The sequence below is a fragment of the Leptonychotes weddellii genome, chromosome 4, assembly GCF_054177405.1.
Source record: "Leptonychotes weddellii isolate Sample4059 chromosome 4, ASM5417740v2, whole genome shotgun sequence".
NCBI classification, from domain to species: domain Eukaryota; kingdom Metazoa; phylum Chordata; class Mammalia; order Carnivora; family Phocidae; genus Leptonychotes; species Leptonychotes weddellii.
The window spans coordinates 46,270,823-46,287,491 of NC_138372.1; the positions used below are offsets into that span (position 1 = coordinate 46,270,823).

Consider the following 16,669-nt stretch of genomic DNA (forward strand, 5'->3'; position numbering starts at 1 on the left):
CAACACACTTTCAGCACACAGGGCACATGGTAAGAAATGTGACTTTTTTTCTATTGCTAGGTCAGTGTGTCTCATGTTTTCTTGTATTTTCACTGATAACTTTAAGAGAAATCACAGCAGTAGTCAAGGAAAGGAATAAATGGGGAGTTTTTCCACACAGACTCATGGACTAAACAGATCATTGGCCATGAGTTTGGCATTTGAGAAACAGTGTATTTTCTTTTTTTTTTTTTTTTTAAGATTTTATTTATTTGAGAGAGTGAGTGAGAGAGCGAGCACAAACTGGGAGGGAGGGAGAGGGAGAAGCAGAAGCCTCACTGAGCAGGGAGCCCAACACGGGGCTCTATCCCAGGACCCTGAGATCATGACCTGAGCCAAAGGCAGATGCTCAACCAACTGAGCCACCCAGGCGCCCCAATAGTCTACTTTTATGAAATAAAAACTCCATTGGATCTTTTTCTTCCTTTTAAGTATAAATGAAGAGAAGTTTCCCATTTGACTTTTGTAATGTTGCAAGATTTAAAGGAGTTTAGGCTGAAAGTTTAACACTAAAAACTATGTGTAGTAGGAGTTCAATCTGATTCCCCCAGTCCAGTGAAGATGGGGTGTTTGCCCTCCAAACTTGGAAAACCAGCATAACGTGGGGTATTACCAGAAGCTTGCATTAGTTTCTCCCTGCACTACTTTCATAAAAGTGGCCCTTGGTGTCGTCTTGGCAGTGTTGTTGGGATCACCTGAAGCCCCTGACCCAGCACGTTTCCACAAAACCATTCCCCTGAAACAGTTCAGAGAAACCAACTCTTGGCAGTGTAGATGCTCCGTGGGTGTGAAAATTTCCTAAGTCAGAGTTAAAACAAAGAATGGTCTAAAATCTGTTGCTGATACAGAATCCACAGTGCAAAATGGATTAAGGAACCTTTCCTGGCTCCTGGGAGCTGCCTCTCTAACTGCTATAATAAAGAATGTTTTCAGAATTGTGTGGTAGTAAAATGAAAGTGCTTAATATTGTAAAGGTATTTGGAATCCAGTTGGGTCATCTGGTTGTAGAACCTCTTAATACTCTCGTGTATTGCTTCTCTACTCCAGAATTTGTATACAAAGCTTTTTTTTTTTTTTTTTAAGAGAGTAGATTTGAGGGGTGCCTGGGTGGCTCAGTCGGTTAAGTGTCTGCCTTCGGATTGGGTCATGATCCCAGGGTCCTGGGATCGAGCTCCGCATCGGGCTCCCTGCTCCGTGGGAAGCCTGCTTCTCCTTCTGCCTCTGCCCCTCCCCCTGTTTGTGCTCTCGCTCTCTCAAATAAATTTAAAAAAAAAAAGATTTGGTTTGGGTCTTTTTTTCCTATCTTGTTATATTTTTGCAAGAAATATTTCTTTATGTTGACTTCTTGTCAATTCTGATTCTGAGGCTCCATATTTCTGGACTAAGGCAGAATCAACCTCAGTCATTTTGGAGGCCCTTTAAACTCTCAGAGTTCTGGTTTCTTTACAAAGCTCCCAGACATCATTGGTAGGCCCCTGGTCATTATCACCAGTCCTCCTGGTAATCATCAAGCCCTTTCTTACCCAGATCTTTATGATCACAAGTCAAGAAATCCTGCTGGCTTCCAAACCCCAATGCTTAGGACACAGGACTTCTTTCAAGGTGGAATCCATTATGCCTAGACTCTGCTTGCAGGGTCTTACAACCAGCGTGTGTGCTGGGGGGTGGTGGGGAATGGGGTGACACTGGGCAGTGCAGGGCTCAAATCCTCACTTCCCATAAGACCCACAGTTCTCTTTCTAATCTCCATCAGAAACTCTTTTCTGAGGTGCCTGGGTGGCTCAGTCATTAAGTGTCTGCCTTTGGCTCAGGTCATGATCCCAGGGTGCTGGGATCGAGCCCCGCATCTGGCTCCCTGCTCAGCGGGAAGCCTGCTTCTCCTTCTCCCCTCTACCGGCTGCTCCTCCTGTGTGTGCTTTCTCTCTTTCAAATAAATAAATAAAATCTTAAAAAAAAAAAAAAAGGCAGCTCTTTTCCTCTCCCAGCAGCCCTCTAATAAGACACCTGGCATGATCCTTCCAGCATTGTTTTTTCAATGCCCCTCAGTTTGATAAACACCAGAAAGAACCAGTGACATCTGGCTCAGTTTCCAGCTCCATAAAAATCCCCTGCTTGTGGGGTGTCTGCGTGGCGCAGCTGGTTTAGCATCCAGTTCTTGATGTCGGCTCAGGTCTTGACCCCGTCAGTGTTGTCAGATCAAGCCCTGTGTAGGGCTCTGTGCTCAGCACAGAGTCTGCTTCAGATTCCCTCTCCCACTCCCTCTGCTCGTGCCACTCATGCTCGTGCGTGCTCTCTCCCAAATAAATAAATAAATCTTTTAAAAAATCCCCTGTTTGCTCAACATGAGGGTAAAAAGTCGTGTGAACATATTCAATTGAATATTTTTCAAAACAGTCTCACCAAAACCCATATACATATAATATCAGTATTTGGGTGTATAGGTCTAAACTGTCTGCAGGGATCCCTAGGAAACTGTTGATGCTGATTGTCTCTGGGGAATGGGACTGAGGGGCCAGCAAGGGAGGCGGTCTCTTCTGTGGTTCACTACATACACCCTGTGGTTTTGCTTGAGTCCTTTACATAGGTTATTTTTATGATAATAAAAAATGTAAGGTTATTAATTTGAAAAGATAGGAATCTTTTAAATTCACTAACCATGATATGCTTTCTTCAGCTTACGCTTACCTACCTTAGGTATTGTCCTGCTTTTATGGCTCAGAAGGCTCGGTTCAGGGGTTAATTTGCCCAGGGTTACCCGAGGGCAGGTCAGAATTTGAACCCGCAGCTGTCTTACACTTAGGTTCATGAACAGCCTTTCCCCTCCTCCATGCTTCATCTTCCAGGGTCATTTCATTCCACTTCAGTTCTTTCTTTCATTGCCCAAGTAATGAGGCCTGACAGACCCCCTGCATCAGGCCACACATCTATGCCAAATCCTTGAATACTAATAAATACCTGCAACCATGTTTCAAAATATACCATAAAATGTAAGTAAGAATGACGCATAGTTCACCTCAAGTTCATACACAGCAGCAATGTACAGGTTAACAGTAAAACACATGGGGGAAGTTTAACTTGAAATATTAGGCAAAGCCAGTCGAATGAAATAATAAACCTAGGAAAAATTAATTATACCTCTGAATATATCATAACCCCGTGTTTTGTGTTTACTTTTAGGTCAAATAAAATAGGACATTATTAGCAAAGAGCAAATTATGGGTTGCTGCCTATGGTTTGGTTGTTTTTGTAAGGAAGCATTTATGGTTGTTGGAAATTAATAAGAATTTGTTTTTTATAGGATGCTATAGTTATACACGAAGTCTACGAAGAAGGAGCAGCAGCCAGAGATGGAAGACTTTGGGCTGGTGACCAGATATTAGAGGTATAGGACTATGAATTTTATTAATACTAACAAACACAGGGGCACCTGGGTGGCTCAGTCGGTTAAGTGTCCGACTCTTGATTTTGGCTCAGGTCATGATCTCAGGGTTGAGATCCAGCCCCACATCCACTGAGCATGAAGCCTGCTCCTGCTTAAGATTCTCTCTCTGTCCCTCCCAGCCTTCTTGAATGAATGAATGAATGAATGAATGTTTTTAAAAATATACTAGCAAATACAATTCCTTTACTGACCTTGATCCACAAAGTCTGTTTACTCACTGCCTTGTACTTAACTATAGCCTCACTTCTCTCCCATTTAGCAAAACATGTACCTTACTTTTTTCTTTTTTTAATGTACTTTGAATAACTGTCATCAGAATCATGGCAGATTATCTATCTAAATCTGTGAAAACTTTTTTTAAATTGAAGTTTTATAGTTCTAATAGTTCTATCATCTTCATAGCAAGTGAGAGTGTATAGTATTGCATTTGACTTTTTGGCCCCCCCATTGTACCTGTCTAAATTTGTTCCTAAAGACCCAGACATACAGACACATACGCATAAACATGCACACCTGATGTTTTTAAAGCCTTTCATTGCAGTTTTAAGTATTGTTTTCTTATTCCTAATAAATTTTTAAGTAAAGTGGAGGTCCATGCCTTTCTGCTTTTGTTTTCTGGTTGATGAAAATGTGGGATCTTCTCCTTTTAGGTGGTACATGTGAAATGGCTAGCTTGCCTCTTTGAAATGGACTCTCAATTAACAAAGGTGTTAAAGCCTTTAAAAAAAATGCCAAGGTAGGCAGTGTCTGAACTAGGGAACGGATGAATGGCAGGTCAATGCCAGGCATTCTGGTAGGTGGAACGAAAGAGCTTTTTTGATAGTGTGAAACCTTTAGGCAACATTTATTTCTTTCATTGGATGAATTTAATTGAATAGTTAACATTTTATGGTGGGCATGTGCATTTTTGCTTTGCAACTTTAATATAACACATTATGAATGACATCATAGAATTTTATTTTCCCTTTGGTGGTTCAAGTCTGCCTCCCAAGGTGAAACCACAGATATAATTAAGGGCGGAAAATATAGGCAAGAAGGAGTTAAAGGAGAGGCCAGGCCCATTGCAAATTAAATTCGGGGTTTCTCTGCAGACTTTTACTGTGCTTCATCATTGGATTAGGACAAATTCCCAGTACATTCATTAAGGCACAAGTGTATGAGGTTAGAAAAATAAGCGAGACCTCTTTGGGAATTGGCTTGACTGCTTTAGCATACAACACCATTTTTTAGTGGTCAGAAGTTTTGAGGGTTTTTTTTCCCTCCCTAGGTTTTCTAATTAACTGGTGTTTTCATAACTGGCTCTGTAAAATAAATCGATTGAATATTCAAGAGTACAGATGCATACACGCGTAGATACTTAGGTGATCTGTAAGCCCACGAATTATTCTATAATGGTCACTTGAAACTAAATCTAATATGTGCATTTCTTTGATTATGGTGATGGTTGCATAGGTTTAAATCATATAAATTCACAGTATAAATTGTATACTTTAAATATAGTTTATTTCAAGGGCGCCTGGGTAGCTCAGATGGTTAAGCGTCTGCCTTTGGCTCAGGTCATGATCCCAGTGTCCTGGGATCGAGTCCTGCATCGGGCTCCCTGCTCAGCAGGGAGCCTTTTTCTCCCTCTGCCTCTCTCTGTCTCTTATGAATAAATAAATAAAGTCTTTAAAATTATTTATTTATATATATAAATATATATAAATATAATTTTATATAAATATATAATATATATCTATATATGTATTTTATATATACATTTATAAATATATTTTATTTCATAGCAATTATACCTCAATAAAAAACTTTTTAAAACTGTATCTGTTTGTATTGGATAGACCTCCATGTAGCTGCTGTCTTCCATACAGTATATTCACGTACAAGCAAACACTCAGGACAGGTTAACGTGAAGAAAGCAATTAAGTAGAAGGAGAAATTGAAAACTCAAACCATTTCCTGGCATCCAGCTGAATTACATTACTCAATATGGACGGATGGTCTACACTTCTCATTAAAGATGACCAGGACATAATGTAACATTGTGTGTCAACTAAAAAGTTATTATTTTTTTTAATTGGTCAGGACAAGCTGTTCTTTTACCCCGTGCAGTATCTAGTCCACAAGAGCATATAGTGTGTTTAGTTAAGAAATAGCTGTTTGGTCAAGTAACATGTTTCCTTTCTAAGCAGCTTCGGCCCCTCATTCGGACTTGTTCTAGTTGTGGCCGATGTGTATAGATGCATAATGATGCATAGTCAGCCTGTGGCCTGCGGGTTTGCCTTAAGGCAGGCCAGCTTTGGTGGTATATTTCAAGACCATGAAACCAGAGAATTCTACACCAGTGCTTTCCAGACAATGGCCTTTCTGCTTATAAGAGTTCTCTGCATTGGCAGCTGGCCTTTCATGGTTTTAATTCTATCCTCATGTTAAAATTAGGACAAGCCATGGGGCACCTGGCTGGCTCAAGTCAGTAGAGCGCACGACTCTTATCTTGGGGCTGTGGGTTCCAGCCCCACGTTGAGCGTAGAGATTACTTAAAAAAAAAAAAAGAAAAAATTGGGACAAGCCAGATTTTGCTCACAAAGATTTCAAAGATAGAGTCCAGTAATGTCTTAGCATGGCAAGATTAACGATTCTATAATTAGCATGGAATGCCTTCTTTCTGATTCTGCTTTTCATGTCAGTCCCTTGGGGCACCTGGGTGGCTCAGTCAGTTAAGTGTCAGGCTTGATTTCGGCTCAGGTCATGATCTCAGGGTTGCAAGGTCGAACCCTGTGTTGGATTCTTCCTTTCCTTCTCCCTCTGCCTTTCCCCACCACCCCATGCACACGCACGTTCGCTCTATCTTTCTAAAACAAAGTCCCTCATCTAACCCTACCCCCACCTCCATTATCCTCTTCTATGTTTGTGCAAGTGGGAGCAGAAAGAGTAGAGGGCTAATGCCTGGTTTTCCCTGTGAACTAAAATAGCGAGGAACTACTGTGTAGTTTGGTTATTCTTTCCTTCTAAAGCAGTGGTTCACGCACTTCCTTGTCCTACCCAAGAGATGTGATACACACCCATTGACAACTGGGGCCTCCTTTGGCTCTTTGTCTCAAATAGGGAGCCCTGCTATTACCATCCCGACAGTCAATGCTCTAAATAATGCATGTAGTGCTTCTGTAAGGCACTTAAGGTAATACATCACACCACAGTATTCGAGCTACACAGCAATATTTCTCTTATGATTACTGGTGCATTTAGTGGTGCCTCTTGATAAGCGGAGGAAATGAAAACTATGAACTTGGAGCAGATCACTTGGATTTGAGCAGGCATCTTCATGCTGGAATTTAGTATAAATTGCTTTTATAATATTAGTTTCATGACAGTGCTTTTTATTGAAAGTATAATTGTTAGGGCCTTTCAAAAGGTATTTTAGAGGCTTAGAGAATTTGCCTTCAGTCCGTAGAAGTAACTGTGTTGCAGTGGAGTGTAACAGAAGTGGTCTTGTGTGCCATCTATTGGAATACGGGGAAAATAATCAGCTCAGACCACATTTTCCAGAGACACTGTTTTCCCCTTTGTTCTATGGATATACTTCTCAAACAATGAGAATGTAGCATGGGCCTGAAGTAACAGTGGATGCTGGACACTGTGTGAGAACACAAACCCAAGGTATACCAGAAAAGAAAAAGAAAAAGAAAAAAAAAAAAAAAACAGCTTGAAAATCAGGCTTTTAAAACATTTTTCTGGATCATAGAATCAGCTTTAAAAAAGAATAGCTCAGGGGCGCCTGGGTGGCTCAGTTGTTGGGTGTCTGCCTTCAGCTCAGGTCATGATCCCAGGGTCCTGGGATCGAGCCCCACATCAGGCTCCCAGCTCAGCGGGAAGCCTGCTTCTCCCTTTCTCCCTGCTTGTGTTCCCTCTCTCACTGTGTCTCTCTCTGTCAAATAAATGAATAAAATCTTTAAAAATAATAATAATAATAGCTCAAAACTCACCTTCTCAAGGAAGGACTCATTGCTCTCTTCTCCCTTCTAACTACTCTTCATGCCATGAGTCATTCATCTTTGGAATGTTAGAATTGGGGAAACCTGAGACCAGTCCCTCACAGGACAGATGAAGGAATGGAGGACCAGAGATAAGCCTGACCTACCCAGAACACACAGGGATGGACTAGAACATGGAGTAGAACCGGCATCGTGAGGGAACTCTTCCATTCCGTCATCCCCCCTGGCCATGACCTGGGCCTATTCTTCCCTTTGGCTTGTTTCCTAGCTGTGACCTTGAGGGAGTGACCCATGACTCCCTTCCTTTGAGTCCTCTGCCATTCTGTTCCTCAATTTCTCCCTTGTGTTAAATCCACTAATCCACAGCACTACTTGACTCTCTCTGTGGCAGGGGGCTCCAGGAACTCATTCTGAGAGGAAGTTGAGGCAGAATGGTATAGAGACTGAGGGTGGGAAGACAGTCTGAGTTCAAACTGTGACTCCTGCATGGGCTCGCCCTCCATGGGCTCGCTGTGTAACCTTGGTCAAGTCTCTTAGCCTCTCCATGGCTTACTTTCCTCGTCTGTAAAATGGTAATGGGACCTATTTCAGAGAGTTAGTATAAGGATTAAATGAGTAAATATTTATAAAGGGTTGATTCACAAGCATTACACAAACATTTGTTAAGTTAAAAAAAATAATAAGTTGGCTCTGATCTCCGTTTAGCAGATGAGGAAAAGGAGGCTGAGAAGAGGTTATGCGGCTTGTCCAAATTCACATGATTTGCCAGAAGCAGAGCCATGGCTTTACTCACTGCTGTTTCCAGTGTAGTTTGCCTCTCACTCATGGTCCTATTTGTGCTCACTTGGATCCAGGTTCAGAAGAGTGTACTTCAAGGGGTTTTTGACACAGTTGAAAACCTCTCATTTCCTTCCCACTTACTCTAAAGTAGTTGTGATGTTTGCAATTAAGAGTGAGGATGTCAAATTCAGTAAGCAGACTGAGTCTAAAAATGCTGACCAAACACTAGTGTTCATTTCCCTTTTGACCTCAGTTAAATGAAGCCAGTCAGCCCCTTCCACCCCTCCTGCTCCCTCTCGCCTTCCCTCCCCAACCATGTTGATCCCATAGTAAAGTTCACAGCTATGCAAAAATGCATTATTGTGTGTACTAAGCTTTTTGGGGGTTGGGGGTAGTATAAGGGTTAACCTCCCTTATACATGAAGCAGTTACTACTACTAGTAGTCACTGCCTGTGTGCCTCAGGAATGGCTGGAAATTTCTAGAGGTTTTTTTCACTGGTTGGATTAAGGAGCTCAGCAGACAGAGCAGGCTTAGAGGCCTCTGCTGTCAGCAGCCCATCTCGGATGCCCGATGTTCCAGGTTAATGGGATTGACCTGAGGAGCGCCAGCCACGAAGAAGCCATCACAGCCCTGAGGCAGACCCCCCAGAAGGTGCGACTGGTCGTGTATAGAGATGAGGCACACTACAGAGATGAGGAGAACTTGGAGGTTTTCCCGGTGGATCTGCAAAAAAAGGCTGGCCGAGGACTGGGTCTGAGCATCGTTGGGAAGCGGTAAGGAAATACACACAAGTTAGGACAGATTGGCCTGTCCCTCCAGAGCCCTAAGGAGCCTATGAACACCAGCAGATAAGGTCTTGTGTAAACTAATGATATGGTTTCTAAAATTAAACTATTTATAAATATTAGAGTGACCTATATCATGTTTCTGAGCAAGATCTTAACCAAGAAAAAGTGTTGTATGAAGATAGAACTCAAAGCCCAATCAACCCAGACTGTATTTGTTCCCATATAGAATAAGAACAGAGTCGAAAAGGTTTTTTCACCTTGGAGTCCCTGAGATCTGAGGCTTGCAGGGGTGAATTAAACAGCTAATGTCAAGAGCTAGGTTTATACAGCGTTGAGTTAAGAAAATTGCTCTGCCAGGGCCCCTCGGTGGCTCAGTCATTAAGCGTCTGCCTTCGGCTCAGGTCATGATCTCAGGGTCCTGGGATCGAGCCCCGCATCGGGCTCCCCGCTCAGCAGGAAGCCTGCTTCTCCCACCCCCACTCCCCCTGCTTGTGTTCCCTCTCTCGGTATGTCTCTCTCTCTCAAATAAATAAATAAAATTTTGTAAAAACAAAAAAAAAGAAAATTGCTCTGCCACGGAGTACCAAATCTCATGCTTATGTTAACTACAACTAGTTGGTGAGTTTCAAAACTTAGCTGAGTAGATGTAGTTGAGCGACAATTGCAAATTTTTCATGACAGTAGTTTTCATTAAGAAAGATGTCCCCAAAAGAATAACTTGCAACAAAATGTAGGTAGATCCTTTTGGCTAGGCTTTTCTTTTGAAGTCTATGCTGCTTACCCATATGATGGGCATTATAGAATAACAGTAGTAGATTAGAAAAGTAAGTAGTATCTTGAAACTGCAATTCCAGCTCCCATGGTTTACTGGTTTTCAATATTTAGTGTGTATTTATTCCAACAGGGCTGCAAGGTTTCCAGGTGACACCCCAGTACGGTCCTAAATGGTTATCAACCATCTTCTTAGGAAGAAGTGAAGTTGATTTTTTTATATGTTATGTCCTGTGCCCTCACAGACCTCTGATGGCTAGCCTACTGCTTTTTTCCAGCTGTCCAAACTGTTATTAAAATAAAATATTGGAGACAGTTTTTGAGAGCATGGATTTTGTGCCAAGTACTGTGCTGTCATGATCTCATCCTTCAGCACCATTATATCATCACCGTGAAAATGCATTATAAATCACAAAAGCTGGGACTCCTATTTCTAAACAAACTCAATGCACACTTGGGTGCAGCGCACCTGACAGAGCCCAAGTTGAAATTTCCTTGCTGGTTGTGACACATACATATGCCTGGGGAGATTCCACTTAGAGGAATGGTTTTTTCTTTATGGTTTCCTACCGGATTGATAAAACAGTCTTCATACAACACTAGTATTTCAGATTGAGTTGTAAGGAACATTCACGTCCCTTAGCCCAGAAAGTTCCATTGTGAAGGGTCAGGTGTATAAGCTGTCACGATTCATAATTCTTTGACTTAGCAATTCCACAACTAGAATATTCTAATGGTATGCTTGTAGATATGGTATCCATTGCACATTGTTTGCAATAGCTAGTGAATGACAATAACCTGTATATTTTTTATTAACAGTTTACTCATCATGAAATTAAGGAACATCTGTAGATTAGTATACCACCTTAAAAAACAAGTGATCCATGTCATTTCACTAAGGTTGTCCTCTTGCAGAAATGATGCCCTTAGGCCAATAAAAATGAATATTACAGTAGGCAACATAAATAGGTCTAAACTATTTAAAGGGCAAGCACTCTGAAGTTTATCATTTTGGAAGTTAGTGGGTATTATTGGATGAGATGGCTTTGTAGGAACTCTAATTTAAGCTTCAGGATTTAGTGAAACTGTATAGAATGTCAATAATCTCAGATTTACTCAGAAATACTAAATTGTGCCATTACCCGCTGCTTTGTGGTATTCACAGAAATGGAAGTGGAGTGTTTATTTCTGACATCGTGAAAGGTGGAGCTGCAGACCTTGATAGGAGATTGATTCAGGGAGATCAGATCTTATCTGTGAATGGGGAGGACATGAGAAATGCTTCACAAGAGACAGTGGCCACTATCCTCAAGGTGAGTCCTCAGGCTGCTGTCTGCCTGAAGTCCACAGGGAGCCATTCTAATCGAGCTTGGTTATAAATGGGTTCGACTTTATGCTAACTCTAGTTTTCACTAGAGAGCTAATCTCGGATTATTTTAACCCATCATATATAGCTTTACAAGAAAGCTGCTAGATTTACTATCAGGATCAGGATTGATAGAGAAACCTCTTTGGGGACTTCCCAAGCTAGTTTTTATCCTTGTGAGAAACCAAGTACCCACAGTTACTCTCTGAATGCATTAGATGGGATAAGTTCTCCTGGAATCAAAAAATTCATCCTTTTCTCTAAAGCTGTATTGTCATGAATTTACCAAATCCAGCTTTTATTGCGTGAGGGACCATTGAAGATTATCTAGACCAATTCCTCTATTTCACAAATGAAGTTTGAAAAAGTAAAGCAGCATGTCCAAGATGAAAAGGATCTACTTGAGTGGTTTTCCCACCACCCAAGCCGTTTCTCACTGAAGTTGTAGAGAGGCTACGTTCAGAATTCCCTTCCAAGTGTCTCTACCACATGGATGCTACCTTCCTTGGGGGAAACTGATTAATAAAAATTCTTGTAAATTTCCATTCGACTATAATCAGCTGCATCTTACACAGTTTCACAAATAGCTGTGGAAGCTTTTGCAAAGACAAATGAACCTCGTTTATTTTAAAATTCTGATTTCCTAGTATAGTCAGTTATGACTTATGAGAGAATTTGTTATTTGTAGATTATCTCTATGTTTGATTTTTCTGTCCCCCATTCACCACTTTTTCTTAATTATTTCACTGCTCATGAATACTTTAATCGGAAGGGAAAAGGAAGAGGTGAATTGAAATGTAATACTTTTACCATGTTTAAAGAAGTCATGAAGTCATGAGATGAATACCATGGAGTTGATGAATTTTTGTTATTTTGTGTGATTTTTTTTTTTTTTTTGATTACTGAATTTTCCTTTTCCCTCTTGTTTTCATCACCCGTTTACAATTCTTGGTGCGGAGATGAGGGGAAGCTCTGCCATGATAATTTAGAACTTAAATGCTGTTTTTCACCTCTTTTCTTGTCTTCCCAAGTGTGCACAGGGGCTGGTGCAGCTAGAGATTGGAAGACTCCGAGCTGGTTCCTGGACCTCCTCAAGGAAGACCTCACAGAATAGTCAGGTTGTTGCTGGCTTCCCATCAGACTGACTCACTCACCCATCCCCACTGGGAGAAAGCTCCCCATTTCATAAATGATTGGAATAATGTGTACTAGACAGTATATTCACAACACCATGTTCAGTGCATTTTAATATGTTTGAAATAAAAATGAAAGGTGGGATGGAAATTCGTTAATATTCATTAATCCCTAGATTTTTCTCTCCTTTATTGCCTGCCAGTATTTCCTTAGAACCACTTTTCTCGTCCACTAGTAGCTCTGTATTGCCTATGCATGCATGTACACAGCTGTGTTTATTTAAAAAAAAAGAAAGAAGCAACATCTGGTGGCAATTTGACCCTCATTAGCACAACATTGTTCTATTCATTCAATTAAATATTGCTATAAAGTTAACTTGTGAATAGCCACTCACACATGCTGAGGGCAATTAATGGCATATTCCTAAGAGAGCCAAGTGTGGAGGGTTCTCCTCTGAGAGGGAGGCCTTAATGGGTGATACTTTGTAGGTTAGCAAACATCTTATGTTTATTTGCAAGGCTGATGTAAGTGCCACTTTTATTTTTAACAAAGTATATTTCAAAGTTTGGGTTTTTTGTTTTGTTTTTATGATAATGCTGACAAAATCAAGATGGTAGACTATATGTTTGTCCCATTTGGTACATAATGAAGCTGTAGAAACTTAACATGTGACCTCCATCTCCTTTGTGGGTTATTTATGGGCCTTTGTCTTGAGGTTAAAAGCATGAGTTTTGGTCCCCTCGCTAGTTGCCTTAGACTTAAAGCCTCTCCAAGGCTTTTGTTCACAAGTCGTTCTGAGTTTGTGGTTAGCACACAGGTGCTTCTGGGATGCTATGAACTGCCTCCTTTGCTTCACTGGTATTAGAAAATGGGTAAAGAAAAATACCATTGTTCAGCTAGGATCGCAGACTAGCTATCTTAGAGAATCTTCAAAACAGTGAAACCCAATAAACATCATGTTAAGTTTTAGAATATATTTTCTCTTTTCATTTCTGGCCTACGCAATGAGCAGCAAATATCATGTGTACTAAGACACGGTGCTGAAGGGGGACTCCAGGAGCAAATGGTTGATAATGATTCTGAGCAGACTTGTATCAACAGTGGGAATTTCAGATGCAAAAATAGTTGTCTCAGAGCTTCTTCCTTAGTGGAAGATTCACTTGTTGAGTGATTTCACTAAAGCCTTGTTGTATGCAGGTTAGAATTCAGACTGAACAATACTGGGGATAAAATTTTTCTTCCTTGCAGAATATGGGAGGATGCCACAGAGGAGACTCCATCGGATCTCACTGCAAAAGGAGTTTGATAGGTTGAAAAGAGGGAGAAGGCATCCCAGATAGATGGAATAGCATATGCAAAAGCACAAAGGGATACAAAGAATTCCAATGTTTTAAGAAAAGTTTGAGTTATACGCAAACAATGAATCATGGAACACTACATCAAAAACTGATGATGTAATGTATGGTGATTAACATAACATGATAAAACAAAATTTAAAAAAAAGAAAAGTTTGAACTGAAGGATGAGGTAGTAGGTAGACCTAGATTTCTGTCATTGAAGAACATGTATAAGAACATCTTTGTGATTAATAAAGTTCACACTTAGGTTAAATACAGAGCTAACAAATTTAGAAGCTCGATTATTAAATATCAATAAAACTACCATCACCATTTAGCTCATCTGTAAATGTGAGCTGTCCTATTTTAGAAACCTAAAACAAAGTATCAGACACTTTTATCTAACCTTCCTGCACAGAATTTTTAACCTTAGGGGGTAGAAGTTTAATTCAATTTTAAGGAAAACAGTAAATATGTTTTATCCTTACTTTGTCCTTAAAATTTTGGCTGAGATGATAACGAGAGTCTGCAGTGATACTTGGCTAATTAAAAGAAGGCTCATAGCTGGCTGTGAAAAGGAAATGTCCTCCATTATCACGAGCTGAAGACCAGCCCATGACCCAACTGGAGAAAAAGAAAATCCCATTCCCAGACATTTCCACCTTCAGACCCTCTAGGGGCACAGATTTCTTTCTGGGCAGTTATAAGATGAGGAGATAAATGTCTTCTTCCGAGGGCCAAGGAGAATTATAATTTGTTAGACTTGGCCTAGGGAAAGTGGGTTCACTAAGATAGATCTATTCTTGGGGCCACCAAGCCTCTTTTTTTAAAAAGTCTTTTCACCAACCAGAAAAGAGTGCCTTTACCCTTCAAAGGACGGTGTGTCATGGAAAAGCACTTGAGAAATCTTTTCCTCAGATAACTGAGGGAACACTTCCAGGCACAGTTCATATTTATAAAGGCCGTGGCAAACACATTGTTCTAAGATTTTTTTAGGCAAAAGTTATAATATGCTATACTCCCTCAATTCTGAATATTATTATAGCACTATTGATTTAAATCATATCCTTTCAGGAAAAATATAGAAAACACTCCTTTAAATATATATATCCGTTGTGAAGTATATGATGTCTGTCACTTACTTTGAAATGAATTTTTAAACATTGATGAACAGATGAATGGGTATGTGAGAAAGAAAATCCAGCAAAATATTGATTGTGGAATCTAAGTGGCATGCATATGAGTGTCTACTATATAATTCACCTTTTCTGTACATTTGAATGTTTTCATATTTAAGGAATTAAAATATTAAACAACTTGCATCATAGAACTAAGGAAATGGGTCAAATTATAATTTATCAGATTATAATTGTGATCTTAGGTTTAGCTTAAAATTTTTTTTTTTTTAAAGATTTTATTTATTTATTTGACAGAGAGAGACACAGCGAGAGAGGGAACATAAGCAGGGGGAGTGGGGGAGGGAGAAGCCGGCTTCCCGCCGAGCAGGGAGCCCGATGTGGGACTCGATCCCAGGATCCTGGGATCATGACCTGAGCCGAAGGCAGACACTTAACGACTGAGCCACCCAGGCGCCCGGTTTAGCTTAAAATTTTGAGGCAATTAGGTATAACCTTGATAATTTAGTAGAAGACATTCTTTATTCATTATTGGTTACTTTTTGGGTGGGGGGGGTTACATTATTTTCTGCATTGGAAAGGTCCTCCACTGTGTATATGATTCTCATCGAATAGCTACTAGCCATACATGACTATACAATGTAGACCTCAAATATTTATTTGAATGAATAAAAGGACATAATGGAAGTAGATTGGGCTCCATTACCACTGACTCCAGGAAAATCTTGGAGAAAAAAAATTTAACCCATTCCTAAAACAATATATTCCCTTGATATTTGCTGCTTTCTCCTATAACTGAGGAGAAAGTTTCTGTTAGTCAGGATTTTATGATAGTTGTTTTAGCAAAATGATCATTTGAGTAATAAGGTAATAAATGTTGGCTGTAACCCCCACTGACTCATATGCCATTAACTGATCACATATAAACACTATGTAACAACCTAGGAAAATGTTTTTCGATTTCATGGGGAGCAAGAAAAGCTTAAATTATTGCATGTTTTCTATCTTGATGATTGAAACTATATATATATAAAGCTCATATAAAGGGGAAGGCGATAGAAAAATGTCAAATGATGGGATGCCTTCGGCTAGGTCATGATCCCAGGGTCCTGGGATCGAGCCCCACATCGGGCTCCCTGCTCAGCGGGGAGCCTGTTTCTCCCTCTATCTGCTCTGCCTGCCGCTCCCCTGCTTGTGCTCGCTCGCTCTCTGACAAATAAATAAATAAAATGAAAAAAATACATATATTAAAAAAAAGAAAAATGTCAAATGGTATTGGGTTAGAGTGGTAAGGGTGTGAGTAGGGGTCACTTCTGTTTTCTCTTTTAGCCTCTACAGAATTTTCTATCACATGGTTATGGCTATGTCAGTAATTAAAATACTAAGTCTGAAGTTTTAAGACCAAGTTTGTGTCTGAGCGCAGCTGATGGCGGGCTTTCTTTCCAGGGAAGCCAGCACAGCGCGCACAGCAACTTCCATCCCTCCCTGGCTCCTGTCATCACCAGCCTGCAAAACCTGGTTGGCACAAAAAGAGCTACAGATCCTTCCCCCAAAAGTTCAGGTATGACTTGGATGCACCACCAGCAACACCATCCTGTGACCCAATTTTTAAAATATTAATATTTTTTAAAAACAATCTCTTCACCCTCAACTCAGACACGTCGAAATCTTCGAACGTGTGAGCCTAAGCCCCAAGCTTGATGAAAAGCCTGTTCTAAAGGAACGAAAGCCATAGGGACTCATTTTGGGAATGTGTCGTTAACTGTACACAAATCACATGAAAAACAGGAAAGTGGAAATCTAAACTACTTCATAAAAGAAAACCATTTCCCAAAGAGAAAAATTTCAAATGACAGGTCACTTAAGGAAAGTCAAAAGTGCATAT

The 16,669-nt window shown here is 40.3% G+C and overlaps 1 protein-coding gene across 1 annotated transcript in view; it reads left to right on the forward strand.

Annotated features, from left to right (window-relative positions):
- Window positions 1-16,669, forward strand: part of PATJ (PATJ crumbs cell polarity complex component) — a 332,644-nt gene that overhangs the window by 291,383 nt on the left and 24,592 nt on the right. Inside the window, exons 35-39 of the mRNA XM_081816865.1 lie at window positions 3,338-3,421; window positions 8,832-9,025; window positions 10,977-11,124; window positions 12,209-12,295; window positions 16,231-16,391. Coding sequence (XP_081672991.1) covers window positions 3,338-3,421; window positions 8,832-9,025; window positions 10,977-11,124; window positions 12,209-12,295; window positions 16,231-16,391 — 674 coding nt within the window. The remainder of the gene's footprint in view (window positions 1-3,337; window positions 3,422-8,831; window positions 9,026-10,976; window positions 11,125-12,208; window positions 12,296-16,230; window positions 16,392-16,669) is intronic.